This window comes from Aspergillus foveolatus (genome assembly GCF_047715535.1).
Source record: "Aspergillus foveolatus strain CBS 279.81 unplaced genomic scaffold BDW70scaffold_1, whole genome shotgun sequence".
Taxonomy (NCBI): domain Eukaryota; kingdom Fungi; phylum Ascomycota; class Eurotiomycetes; order Eurotiales; family Aspergillaceae; genus Aspergillus; species Aspergillus foveolatus.
Window position 1 is genome coordinate 1,515,661 of NW_027396065.1, and position 26,517 is coordinate 1,542,177.

The 26,517-nt window shown below is 51.1% G+C and overlaps 8 protein-coding genes across 8 annotated transcripts; 4 read left to right on the top strand and 4 right to left on the bottom strand.

The window, feature by feature from the left end:
* Positions 1-686: 686 nt before the first annotated feature.
* Positions 687-6,166, bottom strand: BDW70DRAFT_155307 (DNA-directed RNA polymerase II subunit RPB1; the record flags this gene model as incomplete). The annotated part of the gene is made up of 5 exons (XM_073740018.1): positions 687-702; positions 757-5,621; positions 5,682-5,752; positions 5,807-5,963; positions 6,038-6,166. 5 exons carry the CDS (start codon positions 6,164-6,166, stop codon positions 687-689), a joined length of 5,238 nt encoding a protein of 1,745 aa, XP_073601456.1.
* Positions 6,167-6,764: 598 nt separating this feature from the next.
* Positions 6,765-8,760, top strand: BDW70DRAFT_6893 (Set1-mediated histone H3-K4 methylation subunit Swd1). The gene is made up of 5 exons (XM_073744594.1): positions 6,765-6,976; positions 7,032-7,093; positions 7,151-7,239; positions 7,296-7,436; positions 7,504-8,760. Exons 1-5 carry the CDS (start codon positions 6,907-6,909, stop codon positions 8,573-8,575), a joined length of 1,434 nt encoding a protein of 477 aa, XP_073601457.1. The 5' UTR covers positions 6,765-6,906; the 3' UTR covers positions 8,576-8,760.
* Positions 8,761-9,457: 697 nt separating this feature from the next.
* On the bottom strand, positions 9,458-10,702 carry BDW70DRAFT_146647 (class I SAM-dependent methyltransferase; the record flags this gene model as incomplete). Its single annotated transcript, XM_073738607.1, has 2 exons — positions 9,458-10,346; positions 10,476-10,702. 2 exons carry the CDS (start codon positions 10,700-10,702, stop codon positions 9,458-9,460), a joined length of 1,116 nt encoding a protein of 371 aa, XP_073601458.1.
* A 3,458-nt stretch (positions 10,703-14,160) lies between these two features.
* BDW70DRAFT_6930 (WD repeat protein) lies at positions 14,161-16,087 on the top strand. Its single transcript, XM_073744605.1, has 6 exons — positions 14,161-14,839; positions 14,967-15,066; positions 15,177-15,243; positions 15,304-15,641; positions 15,713-15,839; positions 15,889-16,087. Exons 1-6 carry the CDS (start codon positions 14,533-14,535, stop codon positions 16,030-16,032), a joined length of 1,083 nt encoding a protein of 360 aa, XP_073601459.1. The 5' UTR covers positions 14,161-14,532; the 3' UTR covers positions 16,033-16,087.
* A 648-nt stretch (positions 16,088-16,735) lies between these two features.
* On the top strand, positions 16,736-17,566 carry BDW70DRAFT_155311 (uncharacterized protein; the record flags this gene model as incomplete). Its single annotated transcript, XM_073740019.1, has 1 exon — positions 16,736-17,566. The coding sequence occupies one exon, from the start codon at positions 16,736-16,738 to the stop codon at positions 17,564-17,566; it is 831 nt and encodes a 276-aa protein (XP_073601460.1).
* Positions 17,567-17,705: 139 nt separating this feature from the next.
* BDW70DRAFT_155312 (tRNA guanylyltransferase) lies at positions 17,706-19,038 on the bottom strand (the record flags this gene model as incomplete). The annotated part of the gene is made up of 8 exons (XM_073740020.1): positions 17,706-17,921; positions 17,977-18,081; positions 18,157-18,245; positions 18,316-18,491; positions 18,565-18,609; positions 18,674-18,805; positions 18,889-18,978; positions 19,025-19,038. The coding sequence occupies 8 exons, from the start codon at positions 19,036-19,038 to the stop codon at positions 17,706-17,708; spliced, it is 867 nt and encodes a 288-aa protein (XP_073601461.1).
* Positions 19,039-19,302: 264 nt separating this feature from the next.
* On the bottom strand, positions 19,303-22,810 carry BDW70DRAFT_6941 (Fibronectin type III domain protein). The gene is made up of 3 exons (XM_073744609.1): positions 22,668-22,810; positions 22,421-22,614; positions 19,303-22,364 (listed from the first exon to the last, which is right to left on the bottom strand). Exons 1-3 carry the CDS (start codon positions 22,781-22,783, stop codon positions 19,402-19,404), a joined length of 3,273 nt encoding a protein of 1,090 aa, XP_073601462.1. The 5' UTR covers positions 22,784-22,810; the 3' UTR covers positions 19,303-19,401.
* Positions 22,811-23,163: 353 nt separating this feature from the next.
* BDW70DRAFT_126398 (putative lipin Smp2) lies at positions 23,164-26,136 on the top strand. The gene is made up of 5 exons (XM_073735084.1): positions 23,164-23,601; positions 23,658-23,728; positions 23,781-24,048; positions 24,100-24,988; positions 25,036-26,136. The coding sequence occupies exons 1-5, from the start codon at positions 23,493-23,495 to the stop codon at positions 25,886-25,888; spliced, it is 2,190 nt and encodes a 729-aa protein (XP_073601463.1). The 5' UTR covers positions 23,164-23,492; the 3' UTR covers positions 25,889-26,136.
* Positions 26,137-26,517: the final 381 nt, after the last annotated feature.

Genomic DNA, 26,517 nt, shown 5'->3' on the forward strand with positions numbered 1-26,517 from the left:
TCGGCCACCTGGCGTTGCGGAGCTTTATTTCGCCGATTTCTTGGCAGGCAGTCTACGGAATACTTCTAGATTACCAGATCGAACTACTCATTCAAAGTCTCAGGTCTTTTCATTTTCAATTTGTTTTGACGTGATTCGTTCCCTCCCCTCCAACCCAGGACTATCTTCTCTAAGAATGTGTACAAGATAAAAAGAGAACTCCGTCGCGCGCGGTACTAACAATCTCGTCTCCATGCAAACCGAGGAGAAACAACAAAAAAGAACAGCAACCATCGCTTCGCTTCTCGAAACGTCCGGCTCGAGAAAATAACCCAAGGGTCCTCGGTTCTAAAATAAAATCGCTTGCCATTCGACGTCCGAAAAAGAAACGCAACGTAACACATCGCCATCCCGTGGGGATTTGTTCGCAATCTCACGGGTCTGACTGGAAAGAATAAACATCGACAGGAGGCTCAGGTAAGGACGTGAGATAGATCACATACATTAAAAGGGAAAGGGAGAAGGGGAGGAACGAAGAAGCTGAAAAGAGGCTAAGCATGCCCAAATTGCAGAAGATATAACCAACCAATTCCGCGGGAAGATGCAAGATGTTTTCTTTTCTTGTTTCAGGGGAAATTGAATGCGAAAAGTGATAGTACAAGAATACATCAAACGCCAGAAACAAACCATTAGCAGAAGTTTTAGTTTCACTGGCGAGGAGAGCTGGTAGGAATGATTAGTACAGCCAAACAATCTCGGTATTTGGTGTTGACTTACGTAGGGCTGAATGCCGGCGACGTCGGGCTGTAACCAGGGGATGTTGGTCCACCGGGCGAAGTCGGTGAGCCGGCAAAGTTGGGTGACGTGGGAGAGTACGTCTGGGGGCTCGTGGGTGACCATCCGGGAGACGTAGGTGTGTACTTCGGAGAAGTAGGCGAAGTTGGAGACAAATGCCGAGCACCACCGATAGCCGGGCTAGTCGGACTATAACTTGGCGACGTTGGGCTAAATGCAGGTGAAGTTGGACTGAAGCTCGGCGATGTAGGGCTGTAGTTCGGCGACGTTGGTGAGAACCCAGGCGAGGTTGGAGAGTACGATGGCGACGTCGGCGAAGCCTGCCCATAAGCTGGCGATGTAGGCGAGTAGGCCGGGGATGTCGGTGCAAATGACGGACTGGCGGGAGAGAAACCCGGGGATGTCATGAAGCGCGGGCTTGTGATACCCATGCCAGGAGAGGTGGGGGAGTAGCTGGAGGTTGGGGAATAGCCAGGCGATGTAGGGTTGGCACTGAAGGGACTGCTGGGCGAGTAACCTGCCGGGCTGGTGGCTGCAGGGCTGAATCCACCAAAGCCACCAGAAGGCTGGTATTCGGTGAACCCACCGGGGGTTTCGGCGCCCGCCTGGCGGATTGGAGAAAAGTTCGAGTCGGGATCAGGAGTTCCAATGTAGGCACTTTCTTGCATAGGCGATCCGGTATCATACTGGGTCGCAGCGCCATCAGATATTATCGCATCTTTTGCTCCCAAAGCTCCCATGACTCCATAACGAGCGTTGTTCGATACGACAGTGTTCAGCATATTCTGGTCAAGGTAAATATCGAACTCCCCTGTGCCCGCAGGAGCCATCTGCCCCAGAATTAGGTTCTCCGACACGCCGCGGCAATCGTCAAGTTCACCAAAAGCGGCAGCTTCCAGAAGGATCTCAACAGTCTCTTCAAAGGAGCAGCGCATAAGTGCACCATTGTCGGCACGGTTGATTCCATGGCGAGTAACCGGGGTCAGATAGCCACGCATAGTCATCACATCCACCAAAAGCGCCAAATGACGATGGTTAACATAGGATCCGTCGAAGGACAACACCACCGTGAACTCGCGAAGGACGGCTGCCCGCGCAGCCTCAATACCGAACACTTCGAAAACCTCAATGAACTGGTTTGAGTATGTCCGAGTGGCATCGACACCTGGAATTGCGAGAACCTCAGCGAGGGATGAGCCGCTTGTTTCAAGGATCCACTCTCTGCACAATGGGTCTGACTGCTCATCCGTCAAGGCCCCGTCTTCCTGTACCCTGATCTTCTTCTTCTCATTGATGAAAGCACGTTCAACACCAGGAACACCGCGAAGGTTCAGAGTGTCCAGAAGGTGTTGTTCAAGTTTCTTCAAGGTGACATCGTACTCAATATCGTCGTCATCCTCATCTTCCTTATAGTCCTGGATCTGGCGGATACGAATGACCTGCTCGTCGGCGTTGTTATCACTAAAAATCACAGCAATGTCCCTCGGATACGCCTGCTTGATCTTAGTAGCAACGTCCTGCACAGTGAGTCCTTTGTCGAGAAGCTTGGCACGACTCAATATGATACGGAGCAGCCACTTGGACTGACGAGAAGAATCGTCGTTAACATCCTCCGGAATGATGAAATATGACTCTACCATGTCGCGATCATTCTCAATAACCGTGGTCTGAATGTCTGGATCATAATAGATCTCCGTGGCCTCTGTAATGGACCGTAGGTTTGTGTATTCGACGGCACTTCGAAGCTGCTTAGCTCCCTCCTTGTCATGGGCCCTTCCAGGCTCCTGGTAAACCGTCATAGAGGGAGTCTTGATGTTAGTCGCAACGTTCAAGATTTCCTTCAGACGGGGTACACCAAGTGTAACGTTCTTGGACGAGACACCGGCGAAATGGAAAGTGTTCAATGTCATCTGAGTGGCCGGTTCACCAATTGACTGAGCTGCCAGAACGCCTACCATCTCACCAGGAGCGGCGGCTGCCTTAGCAAAACGCGATTCAATGGCACCAAGAACGTGTTGGAAGGCCAATTTGTTCATAGAATACTGAGTTACCAGTCTCTTGAACGCAAGACGACTGCGTAGTTGTGCCTTGAATAGCAAAGTCGCACTCTCCTGCGCCTCTTTTGAGATGGGATCATCACCACGCACAATCACAAGCCTATCGAGAAGCGATTGCACCTGGGGAATAACCTCCGCTGGGTGCAGATCGCTCATCGTTCCCTCGCGGATTCTGAAAGTGGTTCGAGCCATTTCTAAAATCCGCTGAATGTTGATAGGAAGTGGCATTGAATCTTCCGTGCCCTTCGCGACATGGCGAACAACTTCCCGAGCCTTCAACAACTCTTCCCACTCCTGGTCCAGGTACCTTTGGACTTCAACATCTCCAGCAATCTCATTGGCCTGCTCCAGTACATCCGGGCCTAGGCTGAGGGCAGGATCCATGAGGTCAATCCGGAACCGCTCCTTAAACTTCTCATCGGAACATGTAAGAATATCAACCTTCTGGTGCTCAATATGTGCGCCATCGAGACCGTCCTCTCCATAAATGAACTGAATGATGTCACCCAGAGAGTTACGGACGGTGCCGTCATATTTGACCATAACTTCTTCAAGAGCCTTAACTAGCTTACGCTGGATGTAACCAGTTTCAGCAGTCTTGACAGCAGTATCGATGAGACCTTCTCGACCAGCCATAGCGTGGAAGAAAAATTCAGTCGGAGTCAAGCCACGAAGATATGAGTTTTCCACAAAGCCCCTAGATTCTGGAGAATAGTCGTCTTTTGTGAAGTGAGGAAGAGTGCGGTATTTGAAACCAAAAGCAATACGCTTGCCTTCGACCATCTGCTGACCGACGACAGCAGTCATTTGCGAGATGTTGATGATAGAACCCTTAGATCCAGATCGCGACATTTGAACAGCGTTATTCAAATCCTTCAAACTCTTCTCGGTCGCAGTACCAGCTTCATCACGCGCCGTGTTGAGAGCGACAGAGACCTTACTCTCAAATGTTTCTCGCACGTTCATACCGGGAAGGGGTTCGAGTTTATTCTGGGTCGCAGTGGCAGTAATCTCCTCAACTTCCAGTTTCCGCTTGCGCACACACTCCTCAATGGCTTGAATAGTCTGGTCGTTGGGAATAGTATCACCAATACCAATACTGAAACCGTTGTGTAGCAGCCAGTAGTTAACAATGGCCTGCGCGCCGTTGAAGAATGCCACAGCAGCATCTGCCCCATATTCATTGAAGATGATGTGGATGACACCACCTCCACTCGCACCAACGATCTTTTTGTTGAGCATCCCATACATCAACTGGCCTTCATGAATGAGGACGTTCCCATCCTGGAGAGGAGAGTACTTCTCAGAAGAAGGAGCTGCGCCTTTAGAATCAGTGCGCATGAGATTGAGACCCGACGGGAACACCATGCTAATCATCTGTTTTCCTGTCCACCTGGGTCTGGGCTTGAAAATCGCAGGTGGTGGAATAACGCCATCCCAGTCAGGAACCCACATCATGATGTTCATCACTTGCTCTTTGGTCAGGAAGACATCGCGACGGCAGATCTTGTAGATACCGCAAAGCGTATCCTGCACAATACCCATAAGGGGTCCATTTCGTTGAGGAGACACGATGTTTTGCGGCACCAGTGCAAGTTGTTGAAGTTCCGCCCGGGATTCTTCACTCTGCGGAACGTGCAAGTTCATTTCATCACCGTCGAAATCAGCATTGTATGGACTGGTGACAGAAAGATTGAGTCTGAAAGTTGAATAAGGCATGACGCGAACACGATGTCCCATCATGGATTCTTTGTGAAGGGACGGCTGTCGGTTGAACAGAATCACGTCCCCATCCATGAGATGGCGCTCAACTTTCCAGCCGTACAAGAGCTGTTGCCCGCCTGCACGCTTTGCATGCCGAAGATCGATGCGCTCGCCATTATCTCGGACAATGTATCGTGCCCCAGGATGCTCGTTCGGACCGTTCATGACAAGCTGCTGCAGTTTCTCGATGTTATAAGGGGTAACAACTTCAGGGTAGGTCAGTGTTCTGGCAATACTCTTCGGAACGCCGACTTCATCGAGCGACAAATTTGGATCACCAGTAATCACAGTACGAGCAGAGAAGTCTACACGCTTCCCCATCAAGTTCTGCCGCAAACGGCCCTCCTTACCCTTGAGACGGCTCCGAATCGCTTTGACAGGTCTGTTCGACTTCTGCATAGCCTTTGGCTGACCAGCGATATCGTTGTCCATGTAAGTAGCAATGTGGTACTGTAGCAAAGACTCGAACTCGCGCACAACGTGTTCAGGCGCGCCTTCTTGTTCGCAACGCTGGACATTTTGGTTTGCTCGGACGATTTCAGCCAGTTTATAGGTCAAATCGTCCTCACCACGCTGACCAGAAGTGCTACCTCCAACAACTACACTTGGGCGAACGGGAGGAGGTGGAACCGGCAAGACGGTGAGAATCATCCACTCGGGACGCGCATAGTCATTACTCAAGCCCATGATGCGAACATCCTCGTGAGAGATGTTGCGGAAGATATTCAGCGCCATTTGCGGAGTGATTATCTTCTTCTCGGGTTGTTGCATGTCCATCTCATCCATCATGCTCTTCGATGGCTTCCACGTCCCCACGAGCGTTATTCCTTCCTTTCGAACAGTGGGCTGCGCATTGCCGCAACCGCCGTGCAATCTGACAGGCTTCGAACTTTCTTTCCCGTACTCGTCGTCTTCCGGTGGTGGGTCAGCCTCGCAAATCAGAATATCCTTCGAGAGTCGCCAGATATGGTCAAACCGGCGCTTCGGGTCCCGAATCCGCAGGGCATCTAAGAACTTCGGATCAGACTGGTTTTATGTCAGCACACGTCGCCATATAGATTTGCCATCCCGTAAGGGATGACTAACCGTGTTGGCTTTGATCTTTCCACAGTTGTGGCAGACCGTCTCAAGCAACTTCTTGATTTTCGTCAAGAATCCTGAGTCAAAGGTCAGATATATCCATGAAACTTCAGTTGCACCAAATCACATACCGATATGGAAGACCGGAGTCGCAAGCTCGATGTGTCCGAAATGCCCGGGGCATTCCTTCTGACCTTCTTCACAAGTTTCACAGTTCCATTGTCGGTCAATAGTCCCCAAACGCGGATCATTGAGACCCTTAGTACGTGGGCGTTGCCTTTGATCATCCTATGATGTTTTTCTGCGTCAGATCTTCCCACAAAATCTTGTTGCAGAATGAAAACAAAGTACAAAGTACTAACCATAGTCTCTGGATACTCGACATGGACCACACTCATCCGCTTAATTTCTTCAGGACTGAACAAGCCGAACTGAATCTCGGCTATGGTCCTAAGCGGAGCCTTGGAATAGGGAAAGTAGACGTTAGACATGATGAAAGACTGCGCGTAAACGAAAGAAACACAAGGCAGAGAAAGTCAGTCGGAAGCGGAGATATGACGGTTTTAGGGGTCGAAAGAAACAAGATGCTGGCGGCCTATCCCGTATTTCCCAAGTGAGAACTATCGATCGGCGAGATACGTTGCGAGCAGAGGGCCGTATAAGGCCTCTGGCAGCCTTGCCACGCAGAGGGCGCCTGCGACCCAGTCCACGACTTCGCGGTTTCGGAAAGGGCGAAAAGTAGACTCAACCACGGTCAACAGTGGCGATACTCGAGTTCGCAGAGCGGGTATCGCGATAAACGCGATGTCGGGGTTGCGATGGGGGTTGAGTCGGGACGAAAGGGAGGCAGTAGGTTGTCAAAGATGTCGGCGATGGATCGAGTGAATTCTCTAAGCCGCAGTCTGGTTAGCGCGGGCTGTCTAAAGCTCCGTCACCTAACTGCGGTCTCACGGTTTCAGCCAATCAAACTAAAGAACTTTGCGGAGATAGCGGAGCCTTTTGTCGAGATTATAGATGGCCTCTCACCGCCCACCACCCCAGTTTTTGAGCTTCAAGCCGACAAAGAGTAAATATATCCCCCGTCAGTGCAGAAAGTCAGCGGTCGTTGATTCGCTGGATGTACCCTCTCACCCTTCTCTCCTGGCCTCTTCCTAGGCTGGGAATTTGTTCTAGTTCGTTCTCTTTTCGTTCTGTCTTGGCTATTACTTGAGCCAACTTCAAGCACCTCGCCATGAATCTCTCACTTGTCGATCCCTTCGTCCTGGCTCAGGACTACCCAGACACATTATCAGAGAAGCTGAGTATGTTATGTAGCGGGTACTATTAGTCGGGGAGGCTTGCTGATTCAAATTATAGGGAGTGGACACGCGACATGTCTGCGCTTCAATCGCAAAGGAGATTATCTGGCGTCTGGACGGGTCAGTTGCTTCGCTTTCGTTATTACAGACGCCGGTGCTAAAATGGCTTGCTTCTAGGTGGATGGCACTGTCGTCATATTCGATGTTGAGACAAATGGCGTTGCGCGCAAGCTGAAAGGTCACATTCGGCAAATTCAATCTCTGAGGTAAAGCACATGTGCCTGGTCAAGTCTAGAAGGACAAACTGACTTTAGCTGTATAGCTGGTCTAGAGACGGTCGCTATCTTCTGAGCTCTTCTCAAGACTGGAAGTGTATCCTATGGGACCTGAAAGATGGTTCGCGGGTACGCACAGTCCGTTTCGAAGCTCCCGTGTATATTGCAGAGCTGCATCCTTACAACCAGTACGTTTCGCCCGCCGCATGGGCAGGCGCCAGCACCTACGATGAGCTAACACCCTCTTCTACGCAGCTTGTTATTTGTAGCCTCGCTTTTCGAAGACCAGCCAGTTCTTGTCGACATTTCCTCCCCGAAACCCGTAAAGCGCATCCTCCCCTCCGCACCCTTTCGCGCCGCGCCCTCCAAAGACGAAGAAATTGACCCCGCTGTCGCAGCCAAGCAAGCCGCTCAGGATGCAAAGCACTCAACCTGCGTAACCGTCTTCACCGCGCTCGGCAACCACATAATAGCTGGCACCTCAAAAGGCTGGATCAACATCATCGAAACTCAAACCTGCACCACAATACACTCCACCAAACTATGCGCCGGTGTGATCATCCTCCTCCGCCTCGCCAGCAATGGCCGTGACCTCCTAGTCAACAGCTCCGACCGCGTCATCCGCACAATCCTCATGCCGGACCTCTCCCAGCTCGGCATCGACCTTGAACCAACCAACATCAAACTCCAAGTAGAGCACAAATTTCAAGACGTCGTCAACCGCCTCAGCTGGAATCATGTCGCCTTCTCATCCACCGGCGAATTTGTCACCGCATCCACGTTCATGAACCCAGATATCTATGTCTGGGAACGCAGCCACGGCTCACTCGTTAAGATCCTTGAAGGCCCCCGTGAGGAACTTGGCGTCGTAGAATGGCATCCAACCCGCCCTTTCGTTGTCGCATGCGGCCTTGAGTCCGGCTGTATCTACACCTGGACCATTGTCACGCCTCAGAAATGGTCGGCACTCGCCCCGGATTTCGGCGAGGTCGAAGAAAACGTTATTTACGTTGAGCGCGAGGACGAGTTTGATATTCACCCAGCAGAGGAGATCCACCAGCGCCGTCTTGATGCTGAAGATGAGGAGCCAGATGTCCTAACCATTGAGCTGTCTAAAAGCGGCGACGATATTGAGTCCTTCCGTATGCCTGTCCTGTTGGATATATCTGATAGCGAGAGCGAGGAGGATATCGTTGCGGTTGGACCAGGGACCATGCGGCGCCGGAGTCCTGGCACGGGAAGGGACAAGTCCAATGCGAATGGTGATGGTGAGAAGGATGGGCGGAATGGGACGACCGGTCGAGGAGCAAAGGGTAGACGACGTTGATACGGTAATTATCTGCGCAAGTAAGAGATGGGAACATCTCTTGATTTCCTTTTAAGCTGTAAACCATAGACTTACGGACTGGTCCTGCCATTTAGGCGTTTGGGATTTGCTTGTTTGCTGGCATGGAACGGGTACATGGGATCCATATAGTATCAATCACGGGTTGGAGTTTGGGCAACATAAACACAAAGGATCGAGAAGTCAAACCTTTTGCTTCTGCTCAATATAAATTTATCTCTTATTTGTGACTAGCTTTCAATTGCCTGACGCAAATTCTCTGTTGCATGCGTATGTCGCAGAAACCGGAGTGTGGGACCTGGCATGACTCGGGAATATATATGAGGCCTAGATCCACACCACATAACTCACCTACTCGTCGCTTGTTTCCATGCTCCTCTCGTACTCCGTCATGGCCAACTTCTTGATCAGGGAATATAGCTCTCTATCAATCACCATCCCCGGATGAGAATGCGATACCGGCAATTCGACTCTATCATACCTCTCAAGCGCAGCGTAACGACAAGAGCGTCATGGTAGTTTCACGTATAAGTACTACCCCGCGGCGTCGAGGATTATGAGAATGGAACTCGGCCAATCTTGTCTGCATCTTGACGGTATCTAGAGCGCCAGAGTAGATAAAGAGTATACTTCGCCAGTATATACGACGTCGTAAAGCAGGTTGATAGGGCGCCATACTGGGCCCGGGAGAGGAACCGAAGGGCGTGCGATGGACGGATTGTCGTTCGTTCTCGGTTGATGCGGTTCATAACTTTCGCTGTTGAGTTTTCTGATGGGCTGGGCGTGTGCCAGCATGACATAAGCTTGCGCTAGCAGTATTCCTCCTTTTCGTTTTGCGTTCCGGGATGTGGTCGCCTTTTTCTTTTATCTCAATGGTTTCCTAGCCTGGTATATGTGCAGTATATTGTAGGCATGGATCTCTTTGTTAAATGCTTCGGACTTCACGTCTGCGGCCAGTTGCTGGATTCTCTCCAGGGGCCAGCGATAGACACGACTAAAGGGAGCCAGACTGAGGTTTTCGATACTCTCTGAGACAGCCAGGTTATACCAACGCGCCACCTTCCGCTCGTGTTCGTCCTGATGCCACGGGTTGAGCGGGAGTCCCACTATTTGATGGTCGATCTCCGTGAACCCAGCGTCCTGCAGGTCTTTTATTGTATCGCGGGAGCTATGGGCGATTGGCCGCATGGTCTCTGCTGTCGCCTGTTTAAGACAATCGTACCAATGCCGCAATGCCGTTCCATCTAGTGACCGATCATCACATCGAGGCTCGAAATCGATCTCGACCTGCTCAAACCAGGCACCGGGACGGAGATGTGCGAATATCCTTCGATACAAGTTTGGCCAGCCCATGACACTACCGCAACCCATCTGCAGATGGATTAGATCCCAGGAATCCTCCCCCATGGCCCATGGCGCTTCGAAGTCGAAGGGCGCGTAGAACTCGCAGTTCTTCGGGTGGTTCGGAGGCTGAATAGGAGCCAAATCCACGCCAGCGACAAACGCATCAGGGTACTTGTTCGCAACCTCGATCGCCCAGATACCAGTTCCACATCCAAGGTCCAGAAACCGGCCGTTGGTAGGATGGGGCGCGTAGATCAGACTCTCCGATACTCGCGCTACCGTAAACAGCTTATGGAAGATGTCAAGGCGATCCTGTTCTTGCTCATCGCACGGAAGAAAATACATTCCTCTGCGAAAGCCATGGTAGGTGCGTCCGTTCTCTTCATGAAACTGGTTTCGCTCGGAATTGCTAAAACACAGAAAGAGTGAAGAGAAGGATCACATTAGCCATTTCATGCGGAACAAGCCTGGACTCAGACTGGAAAGGGTTGGGGGTGGTAAAAAAACAGAAAGAAACGGAGGGGTAAGAGAGATGTACTTGCTATACATAGGGCTCATGCTCGGAGACCCGTTGCGATTCCAGGGCGCAGGGCCGCCCGCAACCGCGTATCTGGGCGCTGGCTCTCGTTCAGTGATGGACTGGATGTCCATGGCATCCGAGTTATGCCTTGATCGGCCTCTGTCGCTGGAGGTGGGAGAGTGGTAGCTGTAGTGGTTGTGCGCTGGAGAGGTCATGGCGGGGAGACGAGTTCCCACCGGGCCCATCTCAAACATCAGCGGCGAAACAGTATACAAAGATCGACAACCAAGTGGAACAGTAGAAGGACTGTTTTCGCAGTAGACTATGACAGTGGACTATACAAATAGTCACCAAAGCCGTGGGGTGCGCTGGGCGGCGGGTAGGCAGAGCAGCACCGGGGGGCCAGAAGCCGAAAGAATGTTCGTTAGATCAGTCCAGAAGCTGAAGATCTAGTTAACTCGTCCAGAGATCCCAGAAAGCACAATTTAGGCAGCCGATTGAAAAGAAAAGGGGAAAGTTCATCGAAGTGAGGGGTGGACGAGCTGGAAGAGATTCTGCCCGTTGAATAGAAGCAGGAATCCGAATATTGATGCAGGAGGGCGAGGGGTCAATTATACGGGAATCAGAGCCTCCCGCAAGGGAATCAAAGATTGACGATTGACAGGCTGAGAAAAAAGTAGCGGTCACGGTGCTGGAAGAGCGCGAGGGACTGACACCCATAAACCAACAGAGAGCGAAGCGGGACAACAACAGGACGGGCGTTTAGACAAGCAAGCAAGCAAGCAAGCACGCAGCGCCGTCTTTTCTTTAAGTTTATGATTGTCGCAGCCGCTCTCTTGACCCGGTTGGGCCCACGGGCGCGAAGGGGGCGGGGCGGGAGGCAGTTGCAAAAGCAGACGAGGTCGACTTCTTTTATTATTATTATTATTTTTGAGATCGAGGGGGGAGAAAGGCCTGGCGGAGGCACTAGGATGGCTAGGAAGGCTAGGATCGGGCCCCTGTAGACTACTAGACTACTCTGCACGACGAAGACGCTGTCAGCTGCTAGCCTCTGCAAGTGGTGTATCAGATTCAGCACTCAGGACCCTCCTCGAGTGCGTCCTGGCAGTCGAGCGAGTCCAGCTCGACGACGGTCCGCTTGGTATTGCGCTACTGCTGTGCTTTAAACTCTACTCGTCGACGCGGACGGTTATAACCGACCCCTTTCCCAGTTTCCAGGAACCAGACTAACTACACTACTGAACTTATACCTCCCAATTATTCCTGATTCCTCGTAAACTTTCCGGCGGGAGGCGGCCCCCGTCCCCGTCCGCGTCCGTTAGTCCTGTGCTTTAATCTTAATGCCTCTTTGTTCCAACGTGCTGGGACCCGGTCCTGTACTCCATATCTCTGTACCGTACGGCGTCCAGGATTAAAGGAGCCAGGAGCCCAGGGAGTGAAGATAACCCAGTCCATCGAGCCGATCTTGGGCGTCGACTCAGACGATCAGATCCATTTCACTTCAGACGGTTCTCGAACTCTGGTCTATGATCGCGTGGTGAGTCTTGGATGTTACTGTAGCATAACCTTGTTCGCTGTCTGGTGGGACGACCGCAAAATATATCCAAACCGGCCTCCTTTTGACCCCTAACGCCCGTGCTCCTCCATTCATTTTCTTGACTTCGCGCTGAGCTGAAGCTACCGAACTCTGGGGACTCTTGGTTCGCGACTGGTGAAAGCCTTTTCCTCCAGGCGCCCAGGGTGAAACCATTGTCATGTCCTCTGGGTCTGGTACCATATCAAAGCTCCTGGTTAAGCGCCCGAAGTTCGTTTCCAGCGTCGACTGCGTGCGTCGAAAATGTCCTCCTATTAATAGCCAGAACGAAGCCAGAGCGATTGGCTGTCTTTTGCCTCTTTTGCCAGACTGAGAACTCTTGCTTTTGACTCTTGAAGCTTTGTGTCATGGTGTCATGGTCGACGAGTCAATTGGCAGCGGAGCCCGCTGCCAGTGGGTTTCCTGGTGGTTTTCCTTCTCTAGCCCTGAGACTCGAGACTAATGTGGCGGAGGGGCTGAGCGTTGGACAGCCCTGGACCGAACCCACAATCGCACCGCGAAACACAAAATCCTGCCAAACCCACAACCCGAAACGGCGCTCAGAACTGCCGCCTGGACGAAACGAACGCTGGTCGATGAAACACGCATTGCCCCCTTCGAGTACTGCAGTAGTGGCTCGACCGTCTTTTGTGTCATTTTGGTTCGGTGATTGCCGGTTCTCCATTGTACCCACCCATTTCCACGAGGACCAAGAAGCTACTGCTGGGCCATGTACCCAAGTCACATCTCCAGCGACCAGTCCGCCGCCTGCATCCTCTCGCAGTTGACTCCTTTTGGGGGCCCTGACTGGGGCGGCCTATATTCATTGGCCGGGAGCGATGCAGTGACCTGCAGCTGGCGGGACTAACGCCGAAAAGGCTCGTAACTGTCTATCATAATCGACCAGAACTGCAAACAGTAAAGAGCTGATGCTTCATACGGAAATTCTTGTTTAGAGTCTGGTTTTGAGTCTGTTGAGGCGCATCTGTGCTCGTAGAGCAGCAGGTGAGTTCCGTTCCTCTTCCCACCGATCTCTCTGCCCAACGCGCAAGACAGCCTGATACTGATTTACCGCGCCTTCTGCGGCAGTGTGTTTTGTATCTGACAGTCCTCTCCTGCTACGCTGGGTCATTCCGCTACTGCAGAGTGCATTACCATAAGCACTTTCCCGTTGGGCCTGATCCATCAGCTGCGCCCTCATCCCTCCGCAGTAAAGCTTATGGGGTATTCTTGAATTTTACAATAAGCTTCTTGGAACAGGGCCGACACTGTGGCAGACACCGGTTTCCATGTCGAAAAAGCCACGGAGAATCGTGTTTATTGGACCGTCAGCTGCAGTGTGCGCTAACCCGCTGTAATAATCTCCCCGCTATTCTTCTGACCGATCATCGGACAAGGGTCAACATAGAAAAAAAAACTCAATGCCCACTCGGTGATATCACCAAGGGGTTTTTGAGCGGCATTTCCCCCTTGGCCCGTTTCGTGGTATGATGGAGGCGTGGCTCTGACTCTGCACTCAAGATACCCACAATGCCCACACAGAACTCTTACACTCGTGCTTGCGAAGTCGAGCTGGAACTGCTGGAATACTCAACATCCCAAGTCGATCATTGCCGTGCACTGACTCTTGCACGGCTGCTGGTGGGTAGTTTACCTCATATTTACCAATCACGCCCCTCGGGTTTTTCATGCCCTGAATAATCTTGCGGTCTGAGACTGACAAGTCGGAGATTTACTCCACGGCCCACATGACTTCTCAAAGCCAAAGCAGCCCCTAGGATTGAAAAAATTGGTGGCATTGAATGCAAGACGGTACACCTACCACACATTTGGGTAGATTGTTGGCCTCGGCACGCGACAACCTTGGAGGTTCCTCAACCCTGGGCCGCCTCTGGAAATGGATAAAGGAAATGGCAAATCAGTTTTATTAGGAGAGATAGATAGCAGCATTAACACTAGGGTTAGATAATTGCATTCGACCAGACACCCAGCACGAGTGGAGTCGACGCCATTATCTGGGGATACTATATCCGGGTTGATGCCTGTATAATCAGGCCTTAATTTCAGCCTTGGCTTTTTTGTAATTCTTCACTGATCTTCTTCATCCCAGAACCAGGAACCAAATAGAGAGAAAAAGACAGTCATAGCGTTCAGCCCCGATTTTTATCATCGAACAGAACCTTCTATTGAAGAATCCTATCAGCAGCGGCCACGTCAGGTCCACAAAATCAGTGGAACATTTTAAAGCAAGAAAGAAAGAAATTTCCCGCAGCGGTCGGTTTGCACCGATCTCGCATATCCACTCTCTGATTGAGGACATTGCCGGATCGTTGGTGGCCTGGATTCCACAAGGAGCAAGCCACTAGACTCTTTTCACTCTTGGGTTGCAGAACAATCACATTTTCGTCAACCGTGTTGCAGCAGGGCCTGGCTCGGGACATACCTATTCGGGTCAATTCAGCCAAAGACTTCAACCAAACTCTCTAGGCGAGGTTTTCAGCAATGCATATGCTCAAGCAAATCAGCTCTTCCTCATTGGGCCTGCCCGAGGACAGCTACATCTACTCGATCGTGCCGTCCTCTCGCGCAGGGTTCGCGGCCATCTCATCTGATGACTCGCTACGCATATTCGATGCGAACAAACTTTGTCATGCATCGTTAGTGGCCACCAATGTACACGATGGAGTCACCTCGTTGCGGACGTATGACGCGAGCAATCAGCTAGTGGTCACTGGAGGGCGAGACGGCAAAGTGAAATTGTGGGATCTCCGCAATGGCAAGAAATCCGCAGTTGTTGCGGTGCAATCATGTAAGACGCCTCTTCTGCGTTTGCTTATTGTGTTTAGCTACTGCGCTCTGCCTGGTTCAAATTTTTTTGCCCCCCTGCCTTGATTTTGGTCCGGCGCCTGTGTGAGCTACTACTGATCCTGCAACAGCGAATCAGGCACCTGTGTTGTCCACAGCCAACTGCTCCGAAACTAACAGCATCGTCGCGGGAACGGAACTGCATTCCCACCAGGCAATTGTTGCATTCTGGTGAGTTCACCCAATTATGCTTAGATGCACTCTACGCATCTTCATATGCAGGTCTCCTTATTGGATTCTTCGAGCACGTGGTGGATTTCACGAGCTGCTAACTGACGCAGGGACGTTAGATCCCCAAACCAGCCACGTCTCGAATACGTGGAAAGCCACAACGACGACGTAACTGAGGTACATTAATCCAGGCGAAATAGCTTGTTGACGTCGCTAACATTCGTTACTAACCGATAGCTTCAATACCACCCAAGCCGCCACAATATCCTGCTTTCAGGAAGTACCGATGGCTTGGTTAACATCTACAACACAACGATCACTGATGAGGACGAGGCTCTTGTGCAAGTGATCAACCATGGCTCGGTGCATCGTGCCGGCTTTATCAATGAGCGAACCATTTATGCCTTGAGCCATGACGAGACGTTCTCAATCCACCCAGCTACAGATCCAGACGAGGAAGCGCAGGAGCCGGAGCCGATTCAATTCGGCGACCTGAGACAGCCTCTCAACTGCGAGTACATTGCGCAGCTCTGCCTCGGCAGCCAGGGGCCATATATCGCCGCGGGTAATAAAATGTACGTGAAGGGCCCTAATTGACTCTTGCCACTCTTCTGTCACTCTTGCTGATATACGTCTAATGATGCAGTGATAAACGTCTCGACCTGATTCCCCTCGCACAGTCTCCCTCATGGCGCTTCGACGAGCAGAATCTGTGGCGCCTTCCCGGCGGTCATGGCGAGGAAGTCGTGCGCTCCATTCACATCGATGAACAGGTATGCTCTTATATGATTAACTTGTATGCTCAGGAACTAACGTATCAAGAATCAATCCGTGTTTACCTGCGGCGAGGACGGCTTTGTGCGTGCTTGGAAGCCAGAGGGGGAACAGGGTCAGGAAGCCCCAATGGGGACGCCGCGGCACAAGGAGAAGAAGACCAAGGAGAAGGCACGGTACAAGCCATACTAATATATAAATAAATAGGAACTTAGTATATGGTTGTGTATGAGTGACTTAAGTGTTGTGCATGCAGTCATTACGGTACGAGAATAGAACGCCTGAATATATATCCTAAGCCCCGTACCAGCTCCCTTCCTTATGGACATTTGGACCAGATCTGAGCCAGATTTAATTAAAGAGAGATAAGTCTACTTTAACAGTATTTAAGAGACAACTCATGCGTCACAAACCCTAGAATTATTCAATCCTTCGTTGCAAAGAGCCAAATAATACCGAGTCGCTCGCTGAATCGAGCCTGAATTATAAGGCACTCACATTGAATGCCTTGGCGCCGAGCCAATAAAAGTCCTCCACTAGCGTCTTCTCCACGGGATCTTATCAGTTGCACGCTGCTTGAAATTTTTGTTCTTTAACGAGAAGAGTTTAGGTTGGCCATTCCAGTGCTGGCTCTTTCTCTCAGTTACTTCCAACAGGATTAGATGGATGATTGGAGTTTGATCAACTATATTAGTTGTTCCTTGCCAAAGCGCTCATACCCCGCGCGTTCAATAATCTCCGCGCCTGACGAGCTCATTCCTTCTAATCCAATCCAAGTGCCTGCCACCACGAAGCATACCTACTGTCTGATTACCAGCTCCTCTTACCCTCCAACCATCCAGCGGCTTGTGCATTCAATTCCCGCACCTCATCCGAAAAAAGCCCGTCCGATACCATGGATGCCTACGCCTACCTTATCCGTCACGGCTGGTCCGGCCCCGGTAACCCACTGAACCCCGACCGCGCAGGCGTTCGCGGCGGACTAGGGCTCACAAAACCGCTTCTCGTTGCGCGACGCTCAGGGAACCAAGGCGTAGGGAATAAGACGACCAAAGATCCGACGAATCAATGGTGGTTGCGTGGGTTCGAGGACGCGCTTAAGGGGATTGGGACGCCGAAGGAGGAGACGATCATTGGGAAGGGGAATGCGTTGACGAGTGAGCTGTATCGACATTTTGTTCGGGGGGAAGTTGTGCCGGGGACGCTTGGGGGGAAGAAGGATGAAAAGGAAGGGCAGGAGGTGTCTAAGAAGAGGAAGAGGGGGGACGATGAGGAGAAGCAGGATAAGCAGAGCAAGAGGTTGAAGAAGGAAGAGAAGAAGAGGAGAAAGGCTGAGAAGGAGGAGAGGAGAACACGGAAGAGAGAGAAGAAGGAGAGGAAGGAGAAGAGGGCTGTAGAAAAGGCAGAGAAGAAGGAGAGGAAGGCGAAGGAGAAGAGAGAAAGAAAGATGAACAAGGAGGCTGAAGAGAAGGAGAAAGAGAAGAAGCCCGAGGACGACTATCCCACACCGGTATCAATGGACTCGGACTCAATGGATACACAGGAGGGGACATCGTCTCTGGATACAGAAAAGCTGAGGAAGAAAGAGAAGAAGGACAAGAAGGAACAGAGGGAAAAAGAGGGCAAAAAAGACAAATCCTCGAAAGACAGCAAGAAGGACAAGAAGCGAGAACTCTCATCGGCCGAGAGCTCAAAACGAAAGCCCAAAAAGAGCAAAACGACTTGATAGACTCGTTGGTATGGCATCGCATCGCATCGCGTATAGACTTTGGCCTAGCTTGTACAGATACCCATTTGGCTTGGTTATACAAAAGCATATAACCACAACACTGCATTCCTCAAATTAATCCTTGATAGAGTAACGATCAAGCCTCAGCTGGAAGCCTCCCCGGCTTTCCCGAGAGAATCCATGGCCTCCGCTCCCAGAACTCATCCTTGATGATGTCCACATGCTCAACGACGACCTGCGCCTTGCGCCGTAGCTTACGGAGCTTTTCCTGTTGACTCTTCGAGATGTTTCCTTGTACAGGAGGCCCTTCTTCCTCTGGAGTCTGCAGCGGCTTCCTCTCCTCGAGTTGATACTTTTAAACTCAGCAAAGCAGACTCCACTAAGGGTCCAGGTTGAATATGACATACCTGCCGATATACCACACTCCCTTTTTTGTATATCTCCTCCTCATTGTTATAGTTGATCCCGAACCTCTTGAACAGGATTTCATTCTTGTCCGAGGAGAGTGTTCCCTTCAACCGTCAGTATCGTCACCTCTCTGCCCATCCAATCCCCAAAACACGAAGCAGTAGGCTACTGCAACTAACCTTCAGCTCATTCTCGGCGTCAGTATTGCTCATCCCGCCCTTTAAAACCATCATCCAGAACGTCGTGTTGTAAAGATTATTGATATGGCCTGGGCAAAAACGCAAAAAAGACCATCAGCCATTATCAGGCAACAATCCAAATCTAAATGGCGAGCTCACAATCAACCTGCCTCCAACTCATATAATCTCTCAGATTTCTGATCGTCGGATATACAACTGCCCGCCCGTCGAACGACGGCAGGTGCGGCGGCTGCAACGGCGTATCAGGGAAGTAGTTACCCCATTGATAGATGTAGTGTGCTGTGAAGGTTGAGACAATAGTTGTCACCAGTTTTCTGTCGGCCTAGTGTTAGCTTGCGCATCGTTCCTGCCACGGCGAACTAGAAATAGAGACAGAAAGGGACATACGCGCTCCGCCGCTCAAAGAGCTCACAGGTGGGATGGAAGACAAAACTTGCATCACGTCAGTATCCATCAATTATTGCGCCTAGAGTATTAGAGTTTAGAAGGGACGAACCTATACTCATCACTAACACCGTAAGCAATCGCCAAGTCTGGAAGATCCTTGAGCACCTCCACTGCGGCGGCGTTCATAAGATCCAACGCGCGACGGTCATTCGGTTTCTTGAATGCGTATCGATCGGATAGTCTGGTCCGGGTTACCGCAGTGAGTAACGTAACCGCTCCATTCTGATAGAAGCAAGAAGACTGTTAATGAAAGAGGGTACTGACTTGTGAAACCCTCGTCCGTCAATCCGGACCACGATCCAGGTGTTTGGAAGGAGAGTGTCTGGCTGCTCGAATGCCTTAACATATTCGAATCTGGTGCGTTGTTAGCTGAGACTCGTAAGGGAGAGGGTTGAGGTACCTTGAATTCGCCATTTTGGTGGCTAATTGCAGATTCTATGCTTATTATATGCAGTTTATATGCAGTTGGAATATTGTAACGCGCTTGTTGATTGCCGGGTTTGTTGCTCTTTGGCTTATGGGTGATGAAGAGATTGTGGGGAAAGCGAGGAACTTGCGTTGATAACCGACGCTCTTCAGCTACCATATATGGCCGAGCTTGACTTGAATCAGAACCTGGCCTCATAAAAGTGGAATTTTCAAGTGCTCTACGTATAGAAATTACTGAAAATAGTCTGGTGCGGGAGAGCAAATGTATAGTCAAATAAATGCTGTGTGGGACAGCTCGTCTATACTATAAAAAAAATACGAAAGTATAAAGAGTGAATAAACAATAAGCTAGACAGTTCCTTCTTCCGGTATCTCATCGTCGCCATACTCGCTAACCCGCTCGCTAGGTCGCTCGCTCGTCTCGCTAGCCGCCTTGTCGGATTTCTTCGTCTTGCGACTGAAAAAACTAAGGCTGCTTCTGCTAGGCGCGCTGGACACAGTGCTGTCGATGCTCTTAGCCAGTTGTGCCTCGCTATCGCCCTCCTCATCGACGTCGCCTTGCGAAGCATCGCTCTTCCTGGAGAACAGACCGGAGCGGTCTTTCCAAGAGCCAAACTTGCTGGAGCTGCCTTTCCGAGTGATCTTTCGGATAAAGGATTCCTTCGAGCTCGCGTTTTCTGCAGACGTTGCAGATGGCATGCGCTCAAGGGACTCGTATGAGTCTCCAGGAAAGCTAGACAGGGATCGAGAGTCTCTCGATGCGCGGGAGTCAGACGGAGAGCCATGGTCGAAGGACATGTCAAAAGACGTGTCCGCCTCCTCAGTAGTCTGGCCCTTCTCTTTATCCTCCTTTTTCTCCGAGCCCTTACTCCTGAATATGGTTTTGAAAGTCGGCGCTGCAGGATTTAATTTTGGAGTAATTGGCCGATGCGAAGACGAAGGCCGCGTACCAATCGGGGCTTGTAGTGGCCGACCCTGCCTCTCGAAAGAGTCATCAAGGAAGTCAGGTTCAGCTGTAAAACCCAGAGGAAGATGGCCGGAGGATCCATATTGAGTAGTTGAAGGGCGCCGAGATTGAGTTCTCGACCACGTGGACGGTGATGTCCAGTCGAAACCGAGAGGGCTTCGGTGACCAGGCTTATCAGCAGAAGGCCAACCAAAGTGACGGTTATCTGTCGAGGGATGCGGGAGTAAGTTGTCAAATGAAAATGTGGAAGATGGCCTGGGAGACAACGAACCCCTCCTCCGAACCGTACCTAAGATCGACGACGGGTCAATCGGATCGTGCCTAGGACTGAACTGGTTGTACCCTGAGACAGAATCAGCGCCCTCGCCCTTGGACAGACCACTGCCACTTCCAAATCCGAATCTGCTCGGTGAGAATATGCTGGAGATAGCGGTACGTCTGGACGGCAGATGATCAGATGAGCTATCTGGAGTGGCTCCGGCTGTGTGGGTTCTTGGCAGCAAAGACATTGGATTAGCCCAGCTGGTGGTATAGCTCAAGCGACGACGCCTTGGCCCAATCGGCTCTATTTGATCCATCTCTCTTGGAAATGATTGGCTTTGCCCTTGTTTCAATGTTCCAAGAAGCGGCGGGTCTTCTGCGAGTGTTTTGCCACGCGGACGATTAAAGTTGAAAAGACCAGACAAGCGTCTTGAGGCACTTTTCGGTGCTTCTTCTGCATCTCCTGAGGGTGCAGTCTGGGAATTAGCTTCCTGAGGACCTTTCTGTACTTCCGCAGGACTACCCAAGAGACTGGCGGGCTTGCTGCCGGAGGATTCTGGTGAAGAGGGATCAGCGGGAAAACTGTCACGCTTAGTCGTACTCTGTTCAATATTCGAGAATCGACTTCTGAGGACAGGCCGCGGCAATTCGGGTGATTCTTCGTCGCCAAGTAGATCGGACGGAAGCAGAGCGTCCGCTCGAGGGCTCATCTGAGGATTCGTGATTGAGAAATCGGAGCCTCTACGGTAACTTTCAGGCTCACCGGTCAATCCGGGGAGGGTCATTCCATTATTAATATTAAAGAAAGATGAGGCTGGTGCGAATGTAGGCGAGCCCGTGGTCGGGGGGTTGTAGGTCACGCTGGTAGGAAATGGTTCTAGAGAAGGGAAATTCATTGGTGACGAGACATTGCTGTTGAGCGAGCTGCGATGGCGCCGGGGTGGGCGGATAGTCGCCCCGGAGGGTAGTTCTAGATCCAAAGGTGGCAGAGAGAACGGCGCCGTACCCGCTCGCTGCGAGGTCAACCATTTCAAGCGTTCCTGTGCCTCTTGGTATTGTTGTTGAGCCTGCGTATGGAGATTTACAAGCGTAGCATAGCGTGCTTGCAAATGGCTGAGCTTGATTTCCCACTGCCGGGCTCGTTCGTTGTCAATGCGATCCAGCTCATTACCATCCTCTCCATCCTCATCCGTGTACCCTTTCCTTTCGTCCTCAAGTTTCTTGACCCGTCCACCCTTATCTTGAATCTCCTCATCAATTGCCCTCATCTCGGCCTGCTCCTTCGCAATCTTTTCTCTAACTTCGTCCGCGCGTTTCTTTCCTTCCTCTTCAAGGCGCTCCTTCTCTTGCCTAGCCTGCGCCGTATCCGCAGCAATCTGCGGCATTTGTTCTTGCCAGCGTAAAAGATCGTTCCTCCGTTTCTTTCGATCAGCCTCCTTTTGCTGGAGAACCCTCTCACGTTTTGCCTTCTCGCTTTGCACCGTCCGATTCACACTTTCCAGCTTGTTGACATGCTTCTTGAGGTCGCCGCTAGCCTCGTCTTTCTCCTTAACCCGTTTCCTCAAGTCATCTCGCTGCTTCTCGAGATCCTTCAATAATGCGATATGTTCTTCCTCCTCCTCGAGAGTCTGCTTCTCTACAGCATCGTTGTCGTGTTGCAGATTTTTCAGTCGGTCCGCTAGTAGGGATATATCTTCGTTCTGATCGTATGATGCAGCGCTGTTCTGTGTATTGTCCGGATGATTTTGCGAAAAGTCTGCTGCACCGGCCGCAGGAGACTGTCGGCGCCCAACAGATGAACGCTTCTGCAGAGGGCCGCCACTATGTTCGCGGGCCATTAATGGCGCCGACGGAGCAGGGAGGCCGGCTGTTGACCGGGGAATTGACGCTCGAATCGTAGGACCGGTTGCTGAGGCATTGTCTCCGGCTTGGGACGCCGGAAGTGACTTAGTGCGCACATGAATAACTGCACTGGGGGTCTGAAAATTTGCTGCGCTGATGGACAAGACACAAATGTGGTATATGCTCCCAGGAGTCAGGTTCAGGATTTCGACTGCGGTTTCCGCTCGTTTGGATTCGCCAACTGTCATGAAACAGACCAGGTCAGCTGCGAGTAGGCGTAGGTCCGGTACAACCCACCTTTAGCGCCATTTACTTGAATGATATGTTTGTGGATAGAGTTGTGGAATTCCGGCTGCTTCCAGGCGATCCGTATCCCTCGCGCGGTTATCTCTTCCAGCGTAACTTCCGGCGGGGGAGGGATATCCAAACCAAGCTTCTCGATCAATACCTCATTGGGAGTCTGACAAACTTGCCATGCACGGTATAGTAGCCTTTCAAGAAAGTCAATACCATGGGGAATAACAAAGGAACACACAACACCTACCAGCTCAGAGCCCATAGGATACTGGCTGCCAAGAAGAGCGCCATGACGCCTCGCACCCTTACACGGGGGATCACGCTGGGGTAGGCGTCAAGGGGAAGATAGAATGGCTCATACATCCCAGCTTCGGTCCATGGGGAAGTCGCTCTCTCACCTAAGGAATAATCACCACCGCAGGGTCTGCTCTCGGGCACAACTCCGGCAGGCTCGATAAAATAAGCGCGGAGTGGCAGAGGGGAGATCATGTGACTATGATGACATAATTAAAACCTATCCTAGAATGGCTAGCCGAGGAAAAGTGAATTTACTTGGAGAGGTTAGGCCAGCCAGGTCATGCGACAGGGCTGATACTGAATATCGACTAGCGCACCCGGGCAATCCTGATTAATGTAGTATAAGCCCGCAATACTTCTTGCTGATGTAACCCGTTATGCTAACGGATAGACCCAGTTGATTGCATGTTGGGCTGTTGAGAGCTGCATCCACCTCTCAACGGTCGCCTGTCAACCTCTCAGCGTCTCCTCCTCGGCTATCGCAGCCTTCAACCCCTCTATTGCCGACTTCATTCCATTCGTTATTTCCTTGCTTTGCGCTGAAAACCAGCGGCGGCCACGGCGCGCGATTTGGGTTCTGAGACTTTCTTGTACTTCGTTCACTCGTTCTCCACCCGGGGATGTCTCTCGGCTGTCACATGTGTAGGATAGGCGGCAATTCCTTGTGACTTCCCACGTCTTTCAGCCCCATATCTTTCCGACCCGTTTCCTGCGATTTGTTTCACCGTTGTGACCTTCATATTCTGCGAGGGGAACTCGCTCTGAGATTTCCGTGATGCAGTACGTCAGAAGTATTAGCGGTTCGGTCTCCAAGACCTGGAATTCGATTAATCCAGCCACCTTGAGCGGAGCCATCGATGTGATTGTCATCGAACAGGAAGATGGTATATCTGCACACTTGCTCAGTGGTTACTCGAATCTGCTAATTTTCGGTCTATAGGAACGCTTGCGTGTTCACCATTCCACGTCCGATTCGGCAAGTTCTCTTTGCTCCGGCCATACGAAAAGAAGGTATTAGGAATTCTGGCGCTTCCGATATAGCGGGTGGACTAACCTTATCAAGGTGGAATTCAAAGTCAATGGTGTTAAACAAGATTATGCGATGAAACTGGGCGAGGGCGGGGAGGCTTTCTTCGTCTTCCCGACAACGGACGAAATACCGGAATCCATGCAGACGTCCCCTCTGATATCACCTATGGCGAGTCCGAAAATGCGCAGCGAGGAAAACTTGTCCACTCTTCAGGAACCGGAATATCTGGATTTGGATCATTCTAAAGGAGCTAATCATCCTCCGTTGGTATCTCGCACCGCTCGGGCAACCAGCGATCTGGGTACGGTGGCCTGCCTTTTAACACTTGCGTTTGTATACTAATTTGTGCCAGGCTTGGTCACACCAGTATCACAATCTGATGAACCTACTCCGGAGCGGCCCGCTCGAAATTCCTTTAGCGCGGATGTAAAATTGGATCGGGCGGTTTCCGACGGCATTTTACCTACTGGAAGCCATTCGCGCAGCACCAGTGCGGGCGATTATAGTCTCCAGATACAGCGGCCTGCATCGGCCAGTTCAAACGAAGATCCGGATCTCATCCGTCGATCCCAAAGTCCACCTCCAATCTCTCTAAAAGAGGCTGTCTCACGTGCGATGTCACTGTCCCAGAAACTATCTACGTCGAATATACCTTCCCGTGTTACTGACAGCGGCGACCTCATGCTGGACATGACAGGTTACAAGAGTAATGAGGAGGATGCTCTTCGTGCGGAAGTAGTGGCACGCAAAATTCTTGCGGAGGAACTGGAAGGGAACTATGATATCGGGGCCCTAATTGGAGCGGACGAGCATGGAAACTTGTGGATATATAGTAGCGAGGAGGCTAAAGAGGCCGCTAACCGCCGAGCAACGCTCAACGCCATGCGGCCCAGCTCCGCTATGAGCGAGAATGCTATTTCTGACCCTGGTTACCATAGTGACAGCGACAATTCCCTTCGCGACCCTTCTTTCCAGATGCGGCACCATCGCGCGAAATCTGATGTGCAGCCCGGGATCCCCACGCCGCCGCAATCGCCCCCGAACACTGCCCCAGCAGAGCCGGTTCGCAGCTATGCAAAGACGCTACGGCTCACAAGCGACCAGCTCAAGGCACTGAAATTAAAACCTGGCATCAATGACATGTCTTTCAGTGTGAACAAAGCCACATGTACGGCCAACATGTATCTATGGCGCGGAGATACCCCAATTGTCATCTCGGATATTGATGGAACCATCACAAAGTGAGTCCTTGTTGTGCTGTCTGTCTGCATACCACTAACCTCACTAGGTCGGATGCCTTGGGTCACGTGCTGAATATGATCGGTCGAGACTGGACTCATGCTGGTGTGGCCAAGTTGTATACCGACATTGTCAACAACGGTTACAATATCATGTATCTCACCAGTAGATCCGTTGGACAAGCAGATACCACTCGCTCGTATATCTATGGCGTTTGCCAGGACGGATACAGGCTTCCGAAAGGCCCTACGATCATGAGTCCGGATCGAACGATGGCGGCGCTTCGAAGGGAAATCTACTTGAGGAAGCCCGAAGTGTTCAAGATGGCGTGCTTGCGGGATATTCTCGGCCTCTTCAACGGAAAAGAGAATCCTTTCTATGCGGGCTTTGGCAATAGGCTTACGGACGCTCTCAGCTACCGATCTGTGAACATCCCGTCCAGCAGGATCTTCACCATCAACTCGAACGCGGAGGTTCAGCTGGACCTTTTAAGCTTGAACAAGTACAAGAGCAGCTATGTCTCTATGCGTGAGCTGGTGGATCACTTCTTTCCTCCAGTCAGCTTGCTGGTTCAAGCTGGCGGTGAAGAATATACCGATTTCATGTACTGGAGGGATGTTCCTCGAGATTTTGACGACATTTCAACCACAGACAGCGAGGATGAAAGCCAAGCCGACGAAGAGGAAGACGTAGACAACGAATATGACGGCGAGCTGAGCGACGAAGGTAGCGAGCTTGACGATGACGAAATTGCCGAGGAAGAGCTTGGGGCTAGTTTTGTCTCCCAGGCTACGGACCCGTACGAGGAAGCAGAGACACAGAGCGTGGCTTCAGACGATGAGGAAGATTTTGAGGGTGAAGATGACGAAGAGCCCGAAGTCACAGTCCGCGGGAAGGATTGACTCCGTCGACACCCGCCGGTGAGGATTGAACATAAGACTTGACATATGTGACGATATTCAGGCATTCCCAAGGTTGGGAGGCTGCTAGACTATTGCATCAACGGTGTTTTTGATTTGGCAAACCTATAATGGCGTCGATGGTTGCATGTCAGCGTTGGTTATACTTATTGGCAACTGTACTTTTACTAGAGCAATAATATGGCAATAATAGATTACCTCAAGGCGCCCTGAAGGTGTGCAAAGCTTCTAATTTGCCGGAAACCAAAGAATAACCCCCTGGAATCGCGGTTAATCTATACACAAACTCCAAGACATGTCTTCTAAGCGAGACCCTGCTGAAGGATTTCGGAAGTGGTATGAAGCCTGCTCTTCCCCCAATACAGAAGTTGTCCATCGTATATTGTTGAATTGGCCAGTGGCGAGGGGCCTCTGTAGAGCAATTGTTTAAATAGTTGAAAGACCGTTATTGTCGTCAAATTGTGGTTGGGAATCGCCAGGGCGTGTTCCAGAACCGGCTATTTAGTTGTATTCGAACAACAAAACATCACTTGATAGAGACGTTTGGTGGAAAAACTCATTGTCAATGAGGCACCTGCAATCACGAAAGCAAGCTGGATCCTCGCCCTGGG